General features: G+C 36.5%; 2 protein-coding genes and 1 pseudogene across 5 annotated transcripts in view; 2 read left to right on the top strand and 1 right to left on the bottom strand.

The window, feature by feature from the left end:
* The first annotated feature begins 608 nt into the window (after window positions 1–608).
* On the top strand, window positions 609–3,957 carry LOC107724942 (isochorismatase domain-containing protein 2-like; annotated as a pseudogene).
* Window positions 3,958–5,034: 1,077 nt separating this feature from the next.
* On the top strand, window positions 5,035–18,468 carry LOC107724837 (forkhead box protein J2-like). 2 transcript variants are annotated; one of them, XM_016533924.1, is made up of 10 exons: window positions 5,035–5,289; window positions 5,606–5,925; window positions 8,024–8,098; window positions 8,258–8,335; window positions 8,415–8,510; window positions 9,499–9,652; window positions 9,784–10,059; window positions 10,138–10,239; window positions 16,045–16,413; window positions 16,612–18,468. In XM_016533924.1, exons 2-10 carry the CDS (start codon window positions 5,620–5,622, stop codon window positions 16,713–16,715), a joined length of 1,560 nt encoding a protein of 519 aa, XP_016389410.1. In that variant the 5' UTR covers window positions 5,035–5,289; window positions 5,606–5,619; the 3' UTR covers window positions 16,716–18,468. The 2 variants fall into 2 exon arrangements, with proteins under 2 accessions (XP_016389410.1, XP_016389403.1); XM_016533917.1 differs by having other exon boundaries at window positions 8,258–8,338.
* Window positions 17,548–23,388, bottom strand: part of LOC107724817 (epsin-1-like) — a 20,955-nt gene continuing 15,114 nt past the window's right edge. For all 3 annotated transcript variants that reach the window (XM_016533894.1, XM_016533906.1, XM_016533902.1), the window contains 2 exons: window positions 19,369–19,623; window positions 17,548–19,285 (listed from right to left, as the gene is read on the bottom strand). In XM_016533894.1, coding sequence (XP_016389380.1) covers window positions 18,798–19,285; window positions 19,369–19,623 — 743 coding nt within the window. In that variant the 3' untranslated portion in view covers window positions 17,548–18,797. The remainder of the gene's footprint in view (window positions 19,286–19,368; window positions 19,624–23,388) is intronic.

Below are 23,388 nucleotides of genomic sequence, written 5' to 3'. Positions count from 1 at the left end.
GCATCGAGAGTGTGCTGACAGGTGTATTTTTGTGGGTGAACCAGTGAATCATTTACTCCGATGCATCATTCATTCAGTTCGTTCACAAACGAGATGACTCAGAACACTGACTCGTTCAGTGAAGGGGGCGTATTCGTTCAAAACTACCGAAATACGTAAAGCACAGCCTTTATTTTCCACAAAATCTCTGTGAAACGCCAAGGCCGTGAGAGTGCGCCCACTAAGGTCAGTGGCCACTCCCAAACACTTCCGGGTTAACTTTACAATTTTAAGCTATTGAAATATATTAGATTATAAAGGGTATTTATTACAGCTGCTGATTTAAGGAATTTGTATATGCATTTAAAATCATAACATATAAATACACATGTTCTTTACAAACAAAAACTGAATAAACTAGGCTGTATTGTTTTGTATCTGACTGTGTCCCCTAATGGCAGGGGATTTTGGCTCGATTCTTTTGAATCCGTTCATGAAAATGTTTTGTTCAAATTCAGTGATCCTCTCTGTGGGTTGCATCGAGAGTGTGCTGACAGGTGTATTTTTGTGGGTGAACCAGTGAATCATTTACTCCGATGCATCATTCATTCAGTTCGTTCACAAACGAGATGACTCAGAACACTGACTCGTTCAGTGAAGGGGGCGTATTCGTTCAGCAGGTCCAACCAATGAAATGTTCCTTTACATCCCTTACTCGAATGTTATTGGCTCTTGCTATAATCAGTATTTGAATGCAGCGAGTGAGAATGATTTGTTCATTTAAATCAAAGAATAATAATGATGAAATAAATTATAGAAACAGGATTAAACAAACGAATTTGATAGTTAAATAAATAAATAAATAAATAAATAAAGCAAAGGAATAGGGGAACACACAAGCTGGGTTTTTTGGAATGGGAGCTGAACACGCAGCAGCCAGAAATACAGCTTGGGTGAACCCGAAATAAAATTAACAATAAAATAAAATAAAATATGAATAGAGACGGGACTATCATCCATGTATAAATATAAACAGTTGGTGTTAAACAGTTGTAATAATCAAGGATATCTATCTATCTATCTATATATATATATATATATATATATATATATATATATATCAAGGGCACACGTAGATATTAAGATATACATTTGTGCTGTAACGAGTCGTCTTCTCTGCATTTTATGTGCTGCTGTCTTTTATGTTATTCATGATTCTGTTGGTGTTATACACGGCTTACTCATTACCATATAAACTTCACTAGAGTTTAACAACAGTTTTACCAATAAGAGCAGTGGATGGACACTTTAAAGCACATACACACGGGTAACGGTGACCTGGTTAGTCTTCACTTGATCTTTGCGGTCTGCGACTCCCCCATATTGGCCTCTGAATACCATTGAACTCTTTTATCAGCGCAGTATGACAGTTGCAATCTGTGTGTAACTGGGAAATATTCAATGTATTATTAATATGCAGGGCATTAGAGCACTGCCTACTTACTTTCACTATTGTTGTTACAAGGACAGTGGCTCAAAACCCAATGGCAGCGTTTTTAGACATTGTATTTATTTTCATTAAACATTTTCTTTTAATTTCATTTAGGTGGCACAGTCAGACACTCATTACAGTTTAGTCACAAAAAAAGTATTACTGCAGTAGCTCTTAACATTTTTGCTTTCATTGCCAATAAACTAATAAGTACTGCTGGTACTTACATGTGTTGTGATAAAACAAAATGTTGTACAACTTTATTTTTAGTGTTTTATTATTTCATTTAAGATTATGTAAATATAACTAAACAGAAATCATTTTAAAACTTATTTGGGCCACATGGAAGTTTTCTGAGGCCCTCTAATGGGCCCCGGCCCCCTGGTAGAGAATCAACACCTTCATAGGAAATTAATAGGGCGTACAAAAAATACAGAGCAATTTTTTGGGATACAATCTACAAATCTTCCACAATGAAGTAGTCTTTTATCATGTCTAAATATATTTAATGCAAACTGTAATACAGGTAATTATGTACCATGAAAATATTATTGAAACAAAACATCATACATTCATATAGAATAATGTTATTCTTATTATCTTAAGTTGTCACACTAAGGATCATATGTGTTAAGTGAGGAATATCAGAAGAATATCCATTTAAGTTTTATTAATATGGCTTTAATATGGCATCTTTTTTTTGACATGTGGCCAAGTATGGTAACCCATACTCGGAATTAGTGCTCTGCATTTATCCCATCCTAAGTGCACACACATCGCAGTGCGAGACTCGAACCCGCAACCTTTGGGTTACGAGTCTGACTCTCTAACCATTAGGCCACGACTTAATTATTTTACTCTTCCAGGCATGTCGAATCTTAAGCATCCCTCAGATTTTAACCGAGCAGTACCCTAAAGGTTTGGGTCCCACTGTTCCTGAGCTGGGGGCCGAGGGCTTGAAGCCTCATACAAAGACCAGTTTCTCCATGCTGACGGAGAGTGTGGAGAGCTCACTCAAAAGCCTGGGAGACCCTCAGCAGGTCATATTATGTGGCATTGAGGCTCAAGCGTGCATTGCGGTAACATCACATGGCTGTTTAAACTGGTGCCATGGCACTTTTTCAGCCACACCTTTATCTCCTGATCGTGATCTTTAATGTTCTTATTCTGCTGTAGTGCACAACCTATGATCTCCTGGAGCGAGGCATGGAGGTTCATATCGTAGCAGATGCCGTCTCTTCTCGAAGGTATAATAATCATTTAGTTTAAAATATACAAAATTGAAACCTGTTGTGATATAATGTATCTTGGTGTTTTGTGATAAAGTATGAAAAATTGTTTTTAAATCATTGCAAATACAAGACTTTTACATACCTTATCTTGACTCACACCCACATCTTTTCAAACACAAACTCAGGTCAATTGATGGATGGCGTCTATAAGCTTTTTTCTAAAGGTCTATAGAAACAGGAGGAATTTTACAGTGTTTGCTTACAGATATATGTTTATTTGTTGACGTGGTTGTGTAGAATTTGCTGTGTCCTATGAGACAGTGATTCTCAGGGTTTTCTATACATATTTGTCTGTCATTTTCAGTCAGACAGATCGTCTTTTTGCACTGTCGCGACTGAAGCAGAGTGGGGCGTTTCTCACCGGGAGTTTTATTACAACTATTGCAGAATGCCAAGCACCCCAACTTTAAAGAGGTACCCGTTGACCTGTGTGTCAGCCATATTGTAACTCTTTTAAACCTAAAATGCATTCTTTCATTATCTCACGGCACTCTAAATCCATCTGATTTTTTTTCTTGTATGTGCATTAAGATATACACACACAATTTATATATTATTTTATATATTATTAATTTATATGTAAATTTTCTTATTTTTTATTCAAGAAATGTAAAATGGAAATATATACAGTTTAAATTTCTTGAATTAAAAAAAGAATATTTAATTTTAGGATCTTTTACATTTAAGAATGTTACAGTTTAATGCATATTTAACACAAAGCTGACAGAAGGAATATAACACAAATGTTGCTTTGGCCACTTTTATGTTTATTTATTTGAACATTTTTAAGTTTGACAGCACTAATTCCTTTTTTTTTTCTTTTCTTGTTAAGAAAAGAGCTTGGATATTTTATTAAACATCTCTTTTTGTGTTCAGCTAAAGAAAAAAAAAGATGGGTTTTTGACTTTTGGGATAAGCTATCGCTTATTATAAGACCTTGAGGAAATCATATGATTCAGCAAGGGTTTTCTTAGCCCTGGTTGAAGGTTTGTTTGTGTCTGTATGAGGAGCTGCTGAGGTGGTTGGGATTTTGTAGTGATTAAGTCTGCATTCAGCTATTGTTGTGTTCATGTTCTGACCTGTCCTCCTTCATTTTTTGCACACAGATCCAGAAGCTCTTGGCTCACCCCTCCCCTGATACAGGCCTGCTGGCCTTCTTCAGCTCTCTGTAGGGCCAGTCACACACCACACCCCGCAGACATAATTACATCAATTACTAGAAATCAGCACAAACTGCTTTCTGAACCTGTTAGAGTCATCTGAACTCTGAGCATTTGTGTATTCGAATAAAATAACATCCAAAGAAACACGGATATTTGAAATTTTCAAATGTTTCAAATGGTTCTACAAATCTGAGTTTTTGTAACGCTTTTGGTTCTGCGTGTTAACATTAGTTAATGCGTTATCTAACTATGAGCAATACATTTGTTACAGAATTTATTCATCTTTGTTAATGTTAGTTAATACAAATAACTTTCCATTGCTAGTTAGTGTTAGCTACGGTCCGTTATATAATATTAACAAATACAACTTTAGATTGTTATAATGTATTAGTAAAGTTACAATTAACATTAACTATGATTAATAAATGCTTTAGAAGTATTTTTCATTGTAAGTTCATGTTAACTAATGTTAACAAATGAAAACTCACTTTAAAATGTTATCACATTTATTAATCAAGCTTAATTTTAATTTGATTATATTATTTTTCATTATTATTTTATGTTTGATCATAAAGCGTTAACAATGTATATTTTAACATACAACTTTAATGTGTGTTATATGTATAAATTAAAATGAAAAAAGTAAATGTGTCCTTTATTGTTAACTTACAAGTAAAGTGATATTAATGCATAAAACCTTACTGTAAAGCATTACCATATGATTGTATTCGGTACATTCATCTTTATGAAATAAGAATAACGCTTAAGCCTCTTGATTATGCATATGGTGTTGATATGTGTGATAGCCTACGTAACGTTTGTTATTTTTTCCTCACTGCTTCATTACTTGTGTGCCAAGTGTGAAATCCACCAGGATGCAAAGATCACTGTGTCATAGGACCAAGAAAATCTGAATGGAAATTATTACAGCGGGTTCCCGCCTGGTGCTCCACTCCTCTCCTATTTCAGCAGAGAAACATGAACTTACTCAACAGTAAAACACTACAAGTGCAGCCATGAGAGGAGGAGAGAACGACAGAGAGGAGGAGAAACACACCGACTTCTCAAATGTCGAACGGAGGGTGGAGTGTGTGACGTTCAACGCAGGCAGAACGGGAGGGAGAAAGAGAAAGAAAGGGAAGAACTTTTTCCGACTGTTTTTTCTTCTCCCAAACAGAAATTTCATACAAAACGTGTTAACTTAGGCGCTTCAGGTAGCGAACGAATGCAGCGATAAACACAAGACAAGAAAGAAGAAGAATAAACAAACGTTTGCGGAGATCCCTCAGATGCCTCTGTGCAACAGATGACAGCATTAAAATTTAACACCGCGTGAAACTTGTGGCCCTTTGATAGAACAGAGGTATGTTTTCACTCATCTTTTATACTTAAACACACATATTAATCTCTTATAGTAGGCTATTTTCGAAATAATAGACCTAAAAGTGTATCCAACATTTGATCCATACAGTGTGCAGTAACTCTAATACTTTAAGTATATGTTTGTTTGTCAAAACATTACTTAATGGCTTTTAAATTAAGATTGGGATAACTACACGCTTTTAAATCCTATCGTCTTGCAACAGGGTATGGCATTGTTGACTTGGTTTCACAGTTTAGCTGGACTGCATGGGTTAACACACAGTATTACATAATGTTTTGTTTTCTCTGCACCTCAGATCTCCCCTTCAGCATGACTTCTGAACTGGACTCTAGTTTGACCAGCATTGACTGGCTTCCTCAGCTGGGAATCAGCACTTTGCGATCAGGGAAAGAAAGAGTGGAGCGAAAAAAAGAACGAGGACGAGAGAAGGGCATCCCTCCCATACCGACACCGTCCCCTGGTTCCAATTCCAAAGTGAAACCCCCTCACAGCTACGCCACTCTGATAGCCATGGCGATAAGTTCTGCTCCTGAAATGAAGCTGAGTTTGAATTATATTTACACATGGATCAGCAATACATTTCCTTATTACAGCAGAGCAGGAAGAGGATGGAAGGTAAAGGCCAGACCACTACATGACCACTTCCTTGTGCTAAATAGTGCATTAGGCAGAGTTGTGTATGCAGTTGTGCTCGAACTGGGCCTGTGGTTTGGATTTACACCTTTATTGATTTAATAAACAAGTCTAGAAACACACTAACACTGTTGTGAAATATAAATGTAGCTGAAAGCAGTTCTTTTGTATATTAGGGTCAATCACAGGGTTAAACATGTCAGGATGATACAACCTTCCTGGTATCATAATACAGAAAAAAAGCCTCATTAAAGGAAAGAAACACTTGAAAAGAAAACTTTATGGCATAATATTATCTTAAATTATTTCCTAGAAAAAATGTAAATTTAAATTTTTTCATTTTAAAATATTAAATAATTTGACCATCTTGTCTTTTTGTCAAGTCAAGGTTAGTTCAGGTTGTAAAATGTCATGTGGTGCGACCCCTCAAATAACTTATCAATTATATTTATGAAGTAATAATTTAATAAATCACGATATAAAAATACTACACTAAAAACATTCAAATAATGATTAAGATGTATATTGAAGGTATGAGGAAAATGTGTTATTAAGTCCTTTAGAGAACTGATAATTTTTATGTCATTGATGGATGCAATGTAGATTTTAGGCATTTACATTTAACAGTTTAACATTTCATAATTTTACAGCATACAATGTTTTTTAATTTTTTATGTTTTTGGGATCTTGGCCCTTTTGAAGGACTTTTGACTTTGATAGTTATTGGATTTCAGAGCCCTGAATGAATCTCACTGAGCCCATAGAGCAAGTAAACATGCCTTTTCTTCTGTCCAGTGGCTCAGTTTCTCTTTTGATAGATATAACACTGACTTGAATTTTTGGGGAGCTTTTTTGCATCATATCATACGGTCAAAAGGTGTCAAAGTGAACAGACTGCTTTTTATTATTGCGTACTTAAAATTTGTATATGATTCATCACACAGACTTATAACAGATTTTCTGTCAATGTGAAATGACAGTTTGTAGGTGTGTAGTGATACTTTACAGGAAATGTGATGCAATCTCTTCTACTTCACGATTAAAGCTAAATGATATGTGATGCTCTTTAACTGGAAGTGGTGCTGATTATCTGAGAAATCTGGACATGTTTAAAAACCGATTTTAGGAAATGATTCAAATGATTCATAAAATGTTATTTATTCTTGTGATGGCAAAGCTGAATTTTCAGCAGTCATTACTCCAGTCTTCAGTGTTCTTCAGAAATGATTCTAATATGCTGATTTGCTGCTCAAGACACTTTTTTATTGTTATTAATGTTGGAAACAGTTGTGCTGCTTAATATTTTTGTGGAAACCATAATGCTGTCACGCCCTTGGACTGCCCCTGTGTTCCGTGTCTTGTGTTTTGCTCCCCATGTGCTCCCCATGACCCAGTTTCTCCGGTGTTGATTATGCTCATTGATTTCAGGTGTGTCTCGTCTAGTTCCCCTCGTTTAGTTCTGTATATAAAGTGTGCTCTGCCCCTTGTTTCCTGTCCGTCTCCGACGTGCTCCTCGTTCCTACACAGTAGGCACATCGTGACAAATGCATTTTTCAAGATTCTGACAAATAGCAAGTTCAGAAGAACAGCAATAGAAATCTTTTAAAACATGACTGTTTTTACTGTCATTTTTGATTCATTTAATGCGTCCTTGCTGAATAAAAGTATTAATTTCTTCAAAAAAAAAAATCTGGTAACACTTTACTTAAAGTCTTTATGTATAATGCATTATAAAGGTAGTTTTAATGCATTAATTATGTTCTGTAATGCATCTTATAATGCATTGTACAATCTCATGCATAATTGTAACCACAGTTAATACATTATAACACTTATCAATTCATTGTTACACTATGCATTTTAAATTCGGTTATAAGTATTTACGACAAGATATAATGTATTTCAACACACATTATTAATAATTATAAATGCATTATACCCTTTAATAACCTTTACAGTGGATTATACATAAAGTCTTTAAGTAAGTGTTACCAAAAAGCTAACTGACCCAAAACCTTTGCATAGTAATGCATGTCAAATACATATGTATGTACAGACACATTTCTGTTTTGTCTCTTAGAACTCAATTCGACACAATTTGTCCCTCAATAAATGTTTCCGGAAAGTTCCTCGACCACAGAGCGATCCTGGGAAGGTGATGTAGCCAAATTATTTTATTATATATCTAAGGTTTATTCATTTTAAATAGGAAAGATTATTACTGTCATGCTACTAACTATTTAAACTGTTATAACACTCTCAAATCCACTTTGTTGCTTACTAATACTGAAGCTAAAATAATCACCTGTTTTAGGGCTCATACTGGACGATGGATGTACCGCCTAACTCAACTCAACCCAGGGGAGTCAAACGTCCTTATCCTAAAGAGGAGGAGGTAAGAGTTTGTCACATGAAGTATATTCATCACATCTGTGAGATCAGTATTTCACTCACCGACATCTCTCTTTCAGGCTCCATTCTCAGTGGCCCAAGTGCCTGTCAGTCAAGCAGAGCCCCTCCCACCTCAGTCAGACACCAAAAGCACGTTCTCTCCCCCTCCTTGCAAGGTTCAAAGTCATTTCTTCTGCTTTTCTATTTCTATTAAGGATTAAGATCCTCTTATAGCAGAGCTTGAGGTCTAAGAATGAGGAAATGAGAGTGTGTGGTAAACAAAAGAAAGCTAGTGACTGGTAGACTTTGTAAACTGGTAGACACTGTAAATGATTACTTTTATTTATAGTGAATTTAAATGCATGCATCATCTCAAAGGAATAGTTCAAATTAAAATTCTGTTATCATTTTCTCACCCTCATGTCATTTCAAACCTGTATGGTATTATTTGTATCTATGGTATTTAAAATCTATACTATGCATTTACAAAATAGGTGCCAACTTTAAAGTTGTATGAACTACAAAAAGGGTGCTTAGATGCCATTAATGTCATTGTTTCTATATAACGTAACCAACATTGACATCAAATAGAGGTGCCATATTCTAAAGATGTCAACTTAGGAGCTAGCACCAGTTTACTAATAGCTTGTGCAAGCACAAACCCTCTTTTGAGATTAAAAAAAATTACTGTCAATATTTACTAAAGACACGCAGCAAAAAATTAACAGTCACAGACACAATTACTTTTTCAGCTGACCTTATGCAATTGTAGGAATTTCTCTTTCAGACGCCACACAAAAACATGTCTTCTTAACCCAATTTGCGCTTGACATGGCTGTGATAATTTCCTTTTTGGTAGATTGTGTTGGTCATAATGGAAATTAACTGGCTTTTTTGTTCAACAGAAGAAAGAAACCTATACAGGTTTGGAATAACATGATGGTGAGAAAATAATGACAACATTTTTGGGTGAACTATCCATTTAAATTCGAATTGAAAATTTGAATCGTGCTTCATGAAAGAAAATAAGTTGGAGTTTGGGTGTGAGGATGAGTAAATAATGTCAGAACTTTCATTTTTGGCTGAACTATTCTTTTAAGTAGTATATTACATTGTTTATCTAAATAACTCTCAAATGAATCTCTGCAAATTAAATTTCCACAGCAACGTCCAAACATCCCAGTACCTACATCTCTTCCTTCGAACCCTCATGCTGATCCCTCTCTTCGATTCTCCTTTGCTGATTTGAACTTGCCAGATCTGTACAATTCCTTCCAGTCCCTCTGTCGCTCTGTGACAGAGAGAGTCACCTCACAAAGTAAATCTATTATGCCACTCTTTTCCTTTTGGCTTATCATTTATTTTGATTCAGAATCAAGTCGGTGTAAGATGTGTCAGTTTAGTTGTGTTTAATGATTCACATTCTCTCTCTCTCACTCTCTCTCATAGCGGACATTACCAATTTACATGGACTAACCCATGACAGTACACCGCTCCACACGCCAACCCTGCCTCCTCTCTCCCCCTGCCCCTATCCAAACCCTAATATGAACCAGTACACCAACCCCAACCCTACTCTTAACCCAAACCTCAATACCAATGGCAACTTCAACCCAAATACACCCAATACTAACTCTAGTTTTATCCACAACCTAAACCCAAACCAGAACTCTAACATTCATCCAAACTCCAACACTGAGACTGACAAGCTGCTGCACAGTAATGGTGAGTATAACTGCTCAGTGGTGATGTGTTGATGGGATACGAGTGTCCTAAACCTATCTTTTTCTCTCTCTCCTTCAGCTGTTCCTGCAGATTGGTTCAGTAACGCTGACTCTTTGAGAGAGAGTTTCAGAATTGCTAGTAGTCTGGACTGGGCTAACATTGATCTCACCAGTCACCCTGGTCAGTACTCAGCTGTAGTCTACATGCTTTCACTTTCCGCTCTGGAGTTACATTTTAGTTTCAAAGTGACCGTTTTGGAATTTGTGCATCCAGAAGCAGTATTTTCCACTGTTGTGAAGCTATTTTGAAACTGTAACTTGCCAAGTTGCAATCTTCTTATACTTCAAACTAGAGCCCGACCGATATGGGTTTTTTGGGGCCGATACCGATATTAGGGAGTTTATAAAAAAAAAAAGGCCGATATCGATATATCGGCCGATATTCTTTGTGTATATTATAGTACAATACCAGTCAAAAGTTTTGACACTTTCCCATTCGTGTGTCCAAACATTTGACTGGTACTATATATAGAATACAGTATATACATAAACAGAATATATATATATATATAAACACATTCTTTGCAATGATCACTCAAATGTGGTGATCAAACACTTATAATGACGTGACAGAGATATGTAATGGAGGCAGGGCATTTAACAATTTAACAATAAACTTTATTATCCAAAATGAGTCTGACATCAGTGCACTGAACAGTAAAGTTGAAGTTTATTCAACTTTAATTCAATTCATAACATTCATAACACCGAAAGCCTCAGGAATATTAAACTGCTGTAAACCAATATAGGCTACTGTTACACATCCATTTTCTTTCTCAATTGTTTCCCTTCACCTAAGCCATAAGCAACTGCGTTTACAAGGATACTTGTAGAACACAGTATTTCAGGCACAAATAGACGCAGAAGTGTGTGGCTCTCACCATGTCTACTCCGTACGCGAGCGGCGCGACGCAACAAAATACAATGAACTCATTATCAGTGATGCTGTCTACACTGGATGCGCGTTCTCTTTATGATGATCAACTGTTTTCATCATTGAAAAATATTTCTTCAGCACCAAATCTGATTTGTGAAAGATCATGTGACACTGAAAACTAGAGTTATGGCTGCAAAAACTTCAGTTTTGCTGAATATTGTTTATACATTTATTTTATAACTTTAAAATATAATAATTTAGAATCTAATAATATGTCACAATACTAAAACAAACAAAATTACTCACCCAAAACTTGAACAGTAGTGTGTATTAGGTGTACTTTGCTTCGACATATATACATTATGATTACTGTAGTAGAATAGGTAATTAAGTGCTTTTGATGTAGCAAAATTTTAATAATTTTGTTTAATAAAGCTCTGAATGTCAGATTAGCTTTAAATGGCCAACACTGTTGGTTGCTTTACATGTCAAACAGACAGGTTTTTCCTAACTAAGTGGGTGGTTTTTGACCAGAAAAATATAATGTTGACCCAGCCTTATTCTAATAGCCAAAGGTAAAATTTACCAACAGCCTTGTCTATAAATAGGGCTCATTTCCTCCTTTTATATATTTTTGAATGAATTTTTGTTGTATCGCTGTAGTGAGGTGCTTAGTTAGTATAATCTCTGACCTGTTTGCTTTACAGTTGTATAGATTCTAAGTGTATGTCTGTTTGTCCTAGCAGAATAACTTGAGAGGAAAAAGAATGAGCTGATTTTAAGAGCTCTGATAATGACGCCCAGAATAAGTACGACCTGGTCACACAGCAAAGTGGGAAACGTACAAGCTGTAAGTAAACACTCATCTATAATCAGTAACCCTCCTGATTCATACGGCCTCTAACCAGAGCTAAATAACATGTCGCTCAAAATATCACCGAATGTAACGGAAACGTGACATACTTGATTTTAGCGCTGTTGTTTGTGACATACCACTGATCTGATGTTACGTGATCGGTCTCTTGCAGTAAGCATTAGAAGGCCATGATGCAATGAGATAAACACTGGATGACTGGAGGTCCCCTGCTTAACAGTCTCTAAGCATGGCTGGCCTACAGCTGGTGACCCCTGCCTCCTCACCCATGGGGCCCTTCTTCGGTCTCCCGTGGCAACAGGAAGCTATCCATGACAACATATACACACCAAGGAAATATCAGGCAAGTCATTTGAAATGGTTCGATTTTGATACTCAGGCTAGTCTGAGTGCTTTTGTGCCATTCCAATCCCATATGACTTTTTTTTTCGGAAACACGCAAGGAGAAGTTTTTAAAATGTTTATGCTGCTCTCAATGAAAGTATACAGTGAGCAGGTGAGGAAAGCTGCAAAAAAGACGACACAACTCCATTAAAGTAGCATACAAGTACAGCTCATGTCCTATATTCCATATATTCTCAAGACATACTGTAGCTTTTTGTGAGGAACAGATGGAAATTTAAGCTGTTAACCACTGAAGATCTTCTCATCTGCTATAGCTTTCGACTTAACCTGATGTGTGAAGATGTGTTGCACCAGGTTTGATGTCAGTGAACCATTGTGACTTTCAGTAGATAAGGATTTCATTCTGTTCCTCACACAAAGCTATTGTATGGCCTTAGGAGATTTGAAATATTGTGCACAGGTCATATGGACTGTTTTTTACCATGTTTTTGATTGTATGGAATTGTATTTCCATTGACGATTGTATGGAAAAGAGCAGCTTGGACATTTTGCTAAACATCTCCTTTTTTGTTTCATTGAAAATGAAATGGAAATCATACATCAAAGTAATCACAATTCATTTGTATTATAATTCCTTTATACAAATATTTTGATATTATTTATACATGCTATTTATTTTTTTAAATAAGTCTCTTATGCTGACCAGACTGCATTTATTTGATCAAAAATACAGTAAAAACTTTAAGATTGTGAAATATGATTACAATTTAAAGTAACTGTTTTATTTGTTAATGTATTTTTAAAATGTTATTTATTCCTGTCCTGGCAATGCTCATTTTTATGCTGATTTGACAGTGAACATTTCTTTTTATTACCAATGTTGAAAGCAGTTGTGCTTAATATTTATGTGAAATCCATTATTATACATTTTAATTCAAGAATTTCCAAAGTTCCAAAGAACAACATTTATTTGAAAGATAACATTATAAATGTATTTACTAGGGATGCACCAAAATGAAAATTCTTGGCCGAAGCCGAACCCGAACAAAATTAAACACTGGGCCGGATACCGAATACCGAACACGGAGGTTTTTTTCCCCATGTATTTTGCCAATTTTTTTCACCATTGCACAAATTAAATAGCCCAAATGTGCTTTTTACTGTTTTGTCTTGCTTTTCAAAAAAAATAAAAAAATCAATTACAAAACAACAATTAAAATTTTTTTAACACTGAACATTTTTAACATTCTAGCAGGCACTATACCAACAAAGCACAATTTAACTTAAAATTAATAAGTTAGTAAAATAATAATTTTTGGCCATCTTGAATCAGGCATGTATTTTTTACTGTACAATTAAAAGCAGCCTTGCTGAGAAGAGACTTCTTTTAAAACATTAGAAAATATTACAGATCCTAATTTGAACACTGTGTGTGAATGTTATAATAAATGTATTAACAGAGCTGTTGTAATGATTATTATCATTATTATTGTCTTACTTTTTATTTTACAGAACAACAGTAAAGTTACAATACTAACATTTATGGATGTTGATAAGAGTTTTTGCTTTTTCTCAACTTTTATTTTGGCGGAAACGCGCAGGAAGACCTCAATGCTTATTTTTGTTGATAACAGATTTATAAATGAGTCTCATTACGAATACGTTGTACGTATCGCATTGTCACGTGCCTTGTAAAAATTCATAAAAATGTGACTGATTATCTGACGACTGTATCAGCGCAGATTTTCCTCGCGCTTTGGACTTTGAACCCTGGTTAACAAGCAGATCTGCTGCGAGTTCGTGCAGCGCTGTCAGAATACATGCAATGCGTGCGTGTATTAGAAAACATAACGTTCTGCAGTTTATTTACTAATTGTTTAAGGCCATTTCGCGATTTCAATCATCATACAGTAAACAGCAACAATCACCCTTTCCTCTTCTCATTGAAGACATGCGATGCAGTCCTAAACAGTCTCTCGCTGTCGGTGCTTGTAATGATTTTTGTGTCTTTCTCTTACGCCAATTACATCATTTCAAGCATTTTATCTGCGTTATATGTTCTGTAAAAAAAAAATTTCATATTGGCGGCATATTCGCCGATACGATATATCAGCGACAGGCTCATATCGGCTGATAATATCGGCAAAACAATATATCGGTCGACCTCTACTTCAAACTAAAAGCAGTCACACTACCATTTGGTAGAAAATTGCTACACTAATTTCTGAAACCATTAATATCTTTTTAAATACATAACTATAAGGATGTATGATTCGTTAACTTATAATATTAATACTCATGCACTTACACTTAACACTGAACTGCTAAAACAACACTTTAATTAATCTACAGGGTTTGCGCTGTCCTGGAAAACCTCTATTTTACATTATATATAAATTAAAATGTAATAAGCAAACAAAAACATTAAGCAGCACAACTGTCATAATAATAAATGTTTCTTGAGCACTAAATCAGCATACTAGAATGATTTTTGAAGGATAATGTGACATTGAAGACTCGAGTAATGATGCTGAAAATTCAGCTTTGTCATCATTACATTACATTTAGTCATTTAGCAGATGCTTTTATCCAAAGCGACTTACAAATGAGGACAATGGAAGCAATCAAAATCAACAAAAGAGCAATGAAATGCAAGTGCTATAACAAGTCTCAGTTAAGTAGTGGGGTTATACGAGCCTGTCTAAATGCTGAGGGGAAAACACCAGTGTGATGAGATGTGTTAATGATGTGAGTGCAGGTACAACTGCAGGAGAAATGGCTTGAAGGAGATGAGATGGAATAGGATCAAGCGGACAAGCAGTAGGATGATTAGAAAGGATGAGTTTGGAGACTTCTGCCTCAGAGTGAAGAGAAGGTTGTGAATGAGTGTATGTTTGCTGGTAGGATGTGCTTGACAGATTGTGGTGTGGAAAATTGTGCACTGATGGTTGTAATTGTATTAATGAAGAACGTGGCAAAGTCGTCAGCTGTTAGAGTTGATGAAAGAGGGGGAGGAGGACAAAGGAGCGAGGAAAATGTTTTAAAAAGGATGCAAGTTAGACGAATTGTTAATTTTGTTATGATAGTATGTCCTTTTAGCAGTGGAGACATTGGCAGAGAAGGAAGAGAGGAGTGACTGATACACATTAAGGTCAGTAGGATTTTTTGATTTGCGCCACACCCTTTCAGCAGCCCTGAGCTTAGAACGATGTTCACGGAGAACATCAGACAGCCAAGGGGCAGAAGGAGTGGTACGGGCTGGCCTGGAAGACAAGGGGCAGACAGGGTCTAAGCAAGATGTAAGAGTGGAGCAGAAAGTATCAGTAGCACTGTTAGCATCAAGAGATGCTAACTGCTTAAGGGAAGGAAGCAAAGATGAAACCATAGCAGATAGCCAGGAATAAATTACATTTTAAAATATATTCAAATACAAAACAGTTATTTTAATTTGAAATGACGTTATAATATTACAGTTTTTACTGTATTTTCGATTAAATAAATACAGCCTTAGTGAATATAGGAGACTGTTGTCACAAACAACTTTTAAAAAAGGCCTGGAAGAATTTTGGAAATTCATTGGTCATAAAGTGAGGGAAGTGTTATTTACCTAAATATTTATTTTGCTGAAAAAAGGATAATTAATGGTTGCATTTTTTTTGGACCAGCTTATTAAAATGAACACCTAATTGAATAGACATGCAAAAATTCTGAGCATAATCTGTGTGTAATGTTTCTTAAAGGTTTGTTAATTTATGAATGCATTCAAAATACTACAAAACTACTGTACATCACTGTAATTAATTGTTTCTATCTATGTTGTTCTCTTGCAGACCTGGTAGAGAGCATGCGGCAGGCTGAGCTCTGTGACTGGGCTTTGGATTCGACGCTCTTCACCTCGCTCTGTGATTCACTCAACCGTTTCTTCACTCAGAAGGGTCTCATTAGCTCATCTTCTGGTGGCCCCTCCTCTTTCGGACAAATGGCCCCACCTCCTATGAATATGCCGCCCACTAACCCTCCCAGCCTGGCTAGTTTAACTCAACCCTCTCCACTCATCTACTGCTCTCAGCTCCCTCCTGGCACTGGTGAATCTCCCCTTCAAAGTCCTAGGAGAAGCCTGACTCCTCACACCCAGAACCAGACAGCACAGAGATCCCTGGGGCTGCAGTCCACCACGAACCAGCCTCTGACTCCTAACGGTACGTCAACAGACCCCTTAAATCCTTACAGGACCACTGTGCATCTAAACGTAAAGGGATAGTTCACCCCAAAATTAAAATTCTGTCATTTGATTACTCACCCCAATGTAGTTTCAAACCATTCCATGACTTCTGTAGAACATCAAGATATTGTTTTGGAGAACGTTTTAACTGTTTTTACTCATTCTCCTAATACAGCACTTCAAACTCAACCCCTGACCCCAACAGGACGTCCACACTTGAAGAAAGTCAACAGTGAGGAAATCCAGGATGATTTCGACTGGGATTCTTTGATTGAATAATTTTGTTTGCAGATAAATACACCGTAATAAAAAAAATGGGCCAATTATTGAGAAAAGGCATGAGTATCTGTCAAAAAGGAGGTGAGGCTAACTCATTCATCTTGTTTCATTTATATGTGGAACAAAAGCAGCACCATCGTAACAATGATCATTCAGCTGTTTGTTTCCTTTGGTTGTTATGGCACAGTGGTGCTGCTATAGTCAACTGCATGTTGAAGTGCTGGAGAATAATAATAGCCAGCACCAAATTGTGAGGTTAACCAAAACTTGCAATGCAAAATATTTATCATATTTGTTCCTGAACTGCTCCAGACCTTGAAGGTTGGGGTGGATCGATCCACGCCAGGCTGCCTTTTACGTCAAGCGTATTACAATGTAAATAGCATTAGCACTTCCAAAGCCTTAGCCAATTGACAATGGCTCAGTTTTTGCTGGGTTAGGCTGGTGAATGTTGATAGAGGCTTTCCTGACACTTTAGTCAATTTAATAGCTATTGAAAGAACTTTTTGACCAAAGACAATCTTAAATTGCACTTTTTCAACAAATTGCATGTACACTAACAATTTGTGGGAGGATAAATGCAGTTTAACAGTACAGTGAGGTATATTATGGCAATACATATGGGTGTATTTTGACTGAAATCAATTATGACATTTATTGCTTTATATTATTACACTTTGTCACATAGCAAATCTCCTTAGGGAGCCAATGTCTTCTGTCTTCAATTAAAAACAAAATAAAAAGAAACGTCCAATGTGTTTTCTTTTAGTTGCCATTTAAAAGCAAACCAATGCCAAAGAAAAAAAAAAAAGCTTAGACAATTTTTTGTGGATTTTTTATTTCTTAAATTTCTTTGATTTTTTCCCCCTCCATTTTATTTTTAAATGTGAATGTTCACAGTCAACACCACACGATTTTTGACCATAGCCAATATTAGAGAAATATCTCTAAAATGTTCATATATATATAAAATAATTCATTGAAAGTAAATAAAGAATAACAGCATGTCATTCAGTCCCCAAATGTATATGATTTCACATAATCATTAATTATAATCATAGGTAATTTTCTTTTTCAGTTTCAGAAGCGTTAACACTTTCCCACTTTCTGTGTAAATGTTCAAGGAAAAAATGTGCTGAAGTGAAATTAAAAGACAGGCTGATTCTCACGTGAACAGGTGTCGAATTAATGCTTTGATTCTTACAACTGCAAAAATAAATGTGTGAAAAGAAGGACCTTTATAACAAGTTAAGAGTGCTGAAAGTGAGACTATGCTGATAAAACCCCATCAGAAGCACAGAGGACCGAGTGAAAACAATGGACACATCATACAAGCTCTCTCTCTCACTCATACACTCACACACAGCATCTCTTCATGTGTACCACTTGACGTGGACTGAAATTTCGCAGGTGGTCGAAGGAGACCAAGCAGGCATCTGTTTCAATGGCAATTTCCAGTGCGATTTTCCTTGGTTTAATCGATCCCAGGAGTCAGAGACATACAATTAAAATAAATTACACATTAAATTAAATTAAAAGTAATACATCTATCGAATTATTATTATTTTTTACTAGAGTTGTGAATAAAACGGACAGCTGAATTCTTCTCAGTCTGTTCAGAGCGAGCCCGTCACAGTCATCCTTCATGCACTCTTTCATCAGAGGGTCACCGGCTCAATGAAAGGAGGAGAAAAGGGTGTATGATGAAGTTCATTAGTGGCTTGTTTTCCTCCTCCCTTATCTTCATGTTTCTGAACAATAACAATCATCCTAATAATATAACAATATTAACAGCCTGCATTCATTGAATGAACCCACCAATCATCCATGTCTGTCAAAGAAAAAACTGAACTAATAGGGAAATAAATAGACTTCAAATACTGTGTAAAATAAAATGAAAACAAAAAAAAACTGAAATGCTGTTTTGTGAAAGAAAATAACACATTTTTGTTTTTACTTTTTCATTAAATATAGAGATGTATACACATTTCTTTTTTGTCAAACACAAACTGTTTGTGTTGGTAGGGCAGGTTTGGATTGGTTGGATTTAGTTGACAGGGCACGTGGGATTGGTGAAATCTCTCAAAGAAGGAAAGGATTGGTGCTTGTGCCTGTTGTTCCACCTCCCATAGATCCTCCTGTTCCCATCACTCCGCCCACCCCCGACGTGCCGCCCAAAATCAGTGCAGGCTGCGCGGGGCCACTAGGGCCCATCAGCAAGGGATTTCCTGCGGGACCAATGGGGGATATTCCACCAAAAGGCATGCCCATTGGGCTGGACTGTACCATTCCCATGCCCATACCAGGGGCCGCCATAGGGACCCCCATTCCTGGCATGCCCATCCCCGGCTGAACCATTCCCACTGCTGGTGGAGGCATGTGACCCAGCATAGGATTCTGGGGAATGGGGCTTGTACGGAGCTGGCTCAGACCGAGCGAAGAAGGTTGAGGGGAGATGGATGCCATCGGGGTCGCGCCAAAAGGATTAGAAGCAGAAGGTGGTGTCGGAGACACCCCTCTACTGGAAATGGTACTGCCTGGGGTAACTCCCATTCCTGTTGAGGAGGGACCTAAAGTTAAAGGAGAAAACTAATGTTAGAGGGATAAACAAAACAAGATTTCTCTCTAAACGTGGGTTGTTTTAAATACACACCTTGTGTCTGTAGGAAGGGGTTGTGAGATGTGGAGGAGATGCTTGGCGGTGGTGGTTGTTTAGGTTTGGGTTTTGATGATACTAGTGAGTCCAAATCCACGAGTGCAGCATTGGGACCCAAAAATGACTCTGGTGTTTTTCGAACAGGCAAGGAGGAACTGAGCGATGAAAGGTCAAAGGGCACTGGAGAGCCTGTGCTGCCTCCACCTCCAGCATCATATCCTGTCACTGAGGAGCCTCTTCTCTCTGGATCTGCTGTGTGTGTGGAAAAGAACGAGGCAAAAAGAATTAGACGTAAATGGTAAACGGGTGCAGTGACGTTGGTTTTCAAAAAACACAATGGACCAACACCAGCAGATGACATTGCACCCCAAATCATCACAGACTGTGGAAACTTAACACTGGAATTCAAGCAACTTGGGCTATGAGCTTCTCCACCCTTCCTCCAGACTCTAGGACCTTGGTTTCCAAATGAAATACAAAACTTGCTCTCATCTGAAAAGAAGACTTTGGACCACTGGGCAACAGTCCAGTACTTCTTCTCCTTAGCCCAGGTAAGACACCTCTGACGTTGTCTGTGGTTCAGGAGCGGCTTAACAAGAGGAATACGACAACTGTAGCCAAATTCCTGGACACGTCTGTGTGTGGTGGCTCTTGATACCTTGACCCCAGCCTCAGTCCATTCCTTGTGAAGTTCACTCAAATTCTTGAATCGATTTTGCTTGACAATCCTCATAAGGCTGCAGTTCTCTCGGTTGGTTGTGCATCTTTATCTTCCACACTTTTTCCTTCCACTCAACTCTCTGTTAACATGCTTGGATACAGCACTCTGTGAACAGCCAGCTTCTTTGGCAATGAATCTTTGTGGCTTACCCTCCTTGTGAAGGATGTCAATGATTGTCTTCTGGACAACTATCAGATCAGCAGTCTTCCCCATGATTGTGTAGCCTAGTGAACCAAACTGAGAGACCATTTTGAAGGCTCAGGAAACCTTTGCAGGTGTTTTGAGTTGATTAGCTGATTGGCATGTCACCATATTCTAAGTGGCACTGGCAAAATTCATATAATTGAAGGAAGGATGAATGGAAATATGTACCGAGACATTCTTGATAAAAATCTGCTGCCATCTACCAGGATGATGAAGATGAAACAAGGGTGGACATTCCAGCGAGACAATAACGCCAAACACACGGCCAAGGAAATGGGGTCTCAATTAGTTTCAGAGAAATAAAGTAAAGCTGCTAGAATGACCCAGCCAATCACCTGACTTAAATCCAATAGAAAATCTATGGAAAGAACTACAGATCAGAGTTCATAGAAGAGGCCCACAGAACCTTCAAGATTTGAAGACTGTGTGGAAGAATGGGCCAAAATCACACCTGAGCAATGCATGCGACTAGTTTCTCCATACAGCTGGAGTCTTGAAGCTGTCATTACCAACAAAGGTTTTTGTACAAAGTATTAAATAAATTTCAGTAAGCGTGTTCAATACTTTTTCCCTGGGTCATTCCATTTTATTAAACATAACTTAATTTCAGATCTTATTTGTTTGTTTTGTTTTCTTTGTTTGACCCGGCCTCAAAAAATTGCTTATAAATCACTCATTATGCATTATTATCACCAAATATTGGATTCAATCTTTTTGTCAATGTCTTTTCTTTCATTTAGGACTGGTTTTGTATTTATATTTGCATCTGATTAATCGTAGGCCTCATTTATCTGAAAGTAGGCACCTCATTTTTTGAGTGAAAAAAGCATTATTTATGAATAATTTTCACAATATTAAATAAAATGTGGAGAAAATGTGCACTGTTTATCACACTAGTGTACTTTAATGTTTAATCAGGGAGTTTGCTTTTAAATGCTTTTATTTTGTACAAAATGACACAAAGTCACACTTGTGGTGTTCCAGGGCAAAAATGACCCAGCCTCAAAAAATTGCTTATAAATCACTCATGCTATATTATCACCAAATATTCGATTCAATCTTTTTGTCAACTTCTTTTCTTTCATTTAGGGCGTGACGCAGCTGACACAGAATAGCATACGCAGTTTGCGTTCAGTGGATATTCTCCAAAATGGCACCAGGGTGACGTGGAGCAGACAAATTGTTGAATAAAGTCGTTATTTTTGTTTTCTTTTGCGTACAAAATTTATTCTCGTAGCTTCGTAATATTACGGTTAGACCCCTGATGTCACATGGATTATTTTACTGATCTCCTTGCTTCGTATCTGCACCTTGATCGTGGTAATTACATTTCTGTCTATGGGAGGGTCAAAGAGCTCTCAGAATTCATCAAAAATATCTTAATTTGTGTTCCGAAGATGAACGGGGGTCTTACGGATTTGGAACGACATGAGGGTGAGTAATTAATGACAGAATTTTCATTTTTAGGTGAACTATTCCTTTATGATTCTTATATAGAGAACATTTCATTGAACAACAAACCAATATTTATACTGTCACAAAAAAATAACACTGACACTGTCATACAGGGCTCTACGTTTATTTTTCTTTTTAGGAGCGCTTGGGCTCCTAACTTAAAAATATTAGGAGCACAGTCAAAAATTTAGGAGCACCAAAATTTGATCGAAAAATAGCCTTCCCATTACGAGGTGATATTTGACTCAAAGTGATTTACAGTAGAATTTTGTTTTTACCTTTGTAATGGCATTTTTCTATCTTTATTAAAAGTATGTCATCTTTTATGTCAATTTTTTTATTTATTATATTTTATAAGCTTTTTAAAAATTCTAGATAAAACCATAGAATAAGAAAAAGTAGTAGAAGAAGAATAAGATACTAATCAAATGAAATCAGTGTTAAAATTTATTTGTACAGAGGTAGCACAGAAGAACACAAAAGTGGCTTGTAGGTGTATTTTCAGACATTTAATGAGGATCAGAGGTGGCATGAGTGCAATTAAATCCATAAATTCATGTTAAGATTAATGTTTAACAAGTGTGACTTTGTGCTATTTTGTACAAAATAAAAGCCTTTCAAAACAAACTCCCTGATTAAACATTAAAGTACACTAGTGTGATAAACAGTGCACATTTTCATCAGTTTTTATTTAATAGTGAAAATTATTCATAAATAATGCTTTTTTCACTCAAAAAATGAGGTGCCTACTCTCAGATAAATGAGGCCTACGATTAATCAGAAGCAAATATAAATACAAAACCAGTCCTAAATGAAAGAAAAGAAGTTGACAAAAAGATTGAATCCAATATTTGGTGATAATATAGCATAATGAGTGATTTATAAGCATTTCTTTGAGGTCGGGTCATTTTTGCCCAGGAACACCACAAGTGTAACAAGGTGAAACATCTCCCCCAAAAAAGTATGAAAATGATAAAAAAAATTTTTTAGAAGTAGTTATACCCTTTGTGAACAAAGTCACTAAATTTCAGTCCAATGCGATAACATTAACTAGTATTTTCGGGAAAAATTAAAATTTCTCCGAGCAAAAAGGACCCGAACACCACATGAGGGTTTTAAATGCATAAAAAAGATGCCATATATAAGTACCACCTCTCCCACATATGTACCAACTTTAACTTTTAAAAAAACATTAGTTATTTGTAATTTTTATGTTATTCAAAGTGTCAAAACATGTGGTGCGACTGTCCGGCCATAACTGTTGTTTTGGAAACATCTTTGAAATTACCCTAAATTTATTCATTAATTTTCAGCACTATTTGGCATGATTTCCTAAGTGTTTTGTAATCCTGCATAAAATTGCAAAGCATTTGTATTTATATTGCCATCATAATATTCAAACAAACTTTGTCCGATAATCTCCATTTTATGAAATATCATGTGGTGCGACCATCAAGAAACTACCATTTTGGTACTTTTATGTTGAAATACATTCAAAGATAGGACGTTGCATCATATACCAATTTGCCAAGAACCCATAGAAGCATCAAGCAGGTTTGTAACTCTCTTTCAAATTTGGGGGAAAAAAAAAACATTTTAATGGCTGGTATGTAGTTACCACATTTGGATATCATGTG

This window comes from Sinocyclocheilus rhinocerous, unplaced genomic scaffold, assembly GCF_001515625.1.
Source record: "Sinocyclocheilus rhinocerous isolate Xijiao unplaced genomic scaffold, SAMN03320098_v1.1 scaffold883, whole genome shotgun sequence".
NCBI classification, from domain to species: domain Eukaryota; kingdom Metazoa; phylum Chordata; class Actinopteri; order Cypriniformes; family Cyprinidae; genus Sinocyclocheilus; species Sinocyclocheilus rhinocerous.
This window is presented reverse-complemented; position numbering and strand designations above follow the sequence as displayed.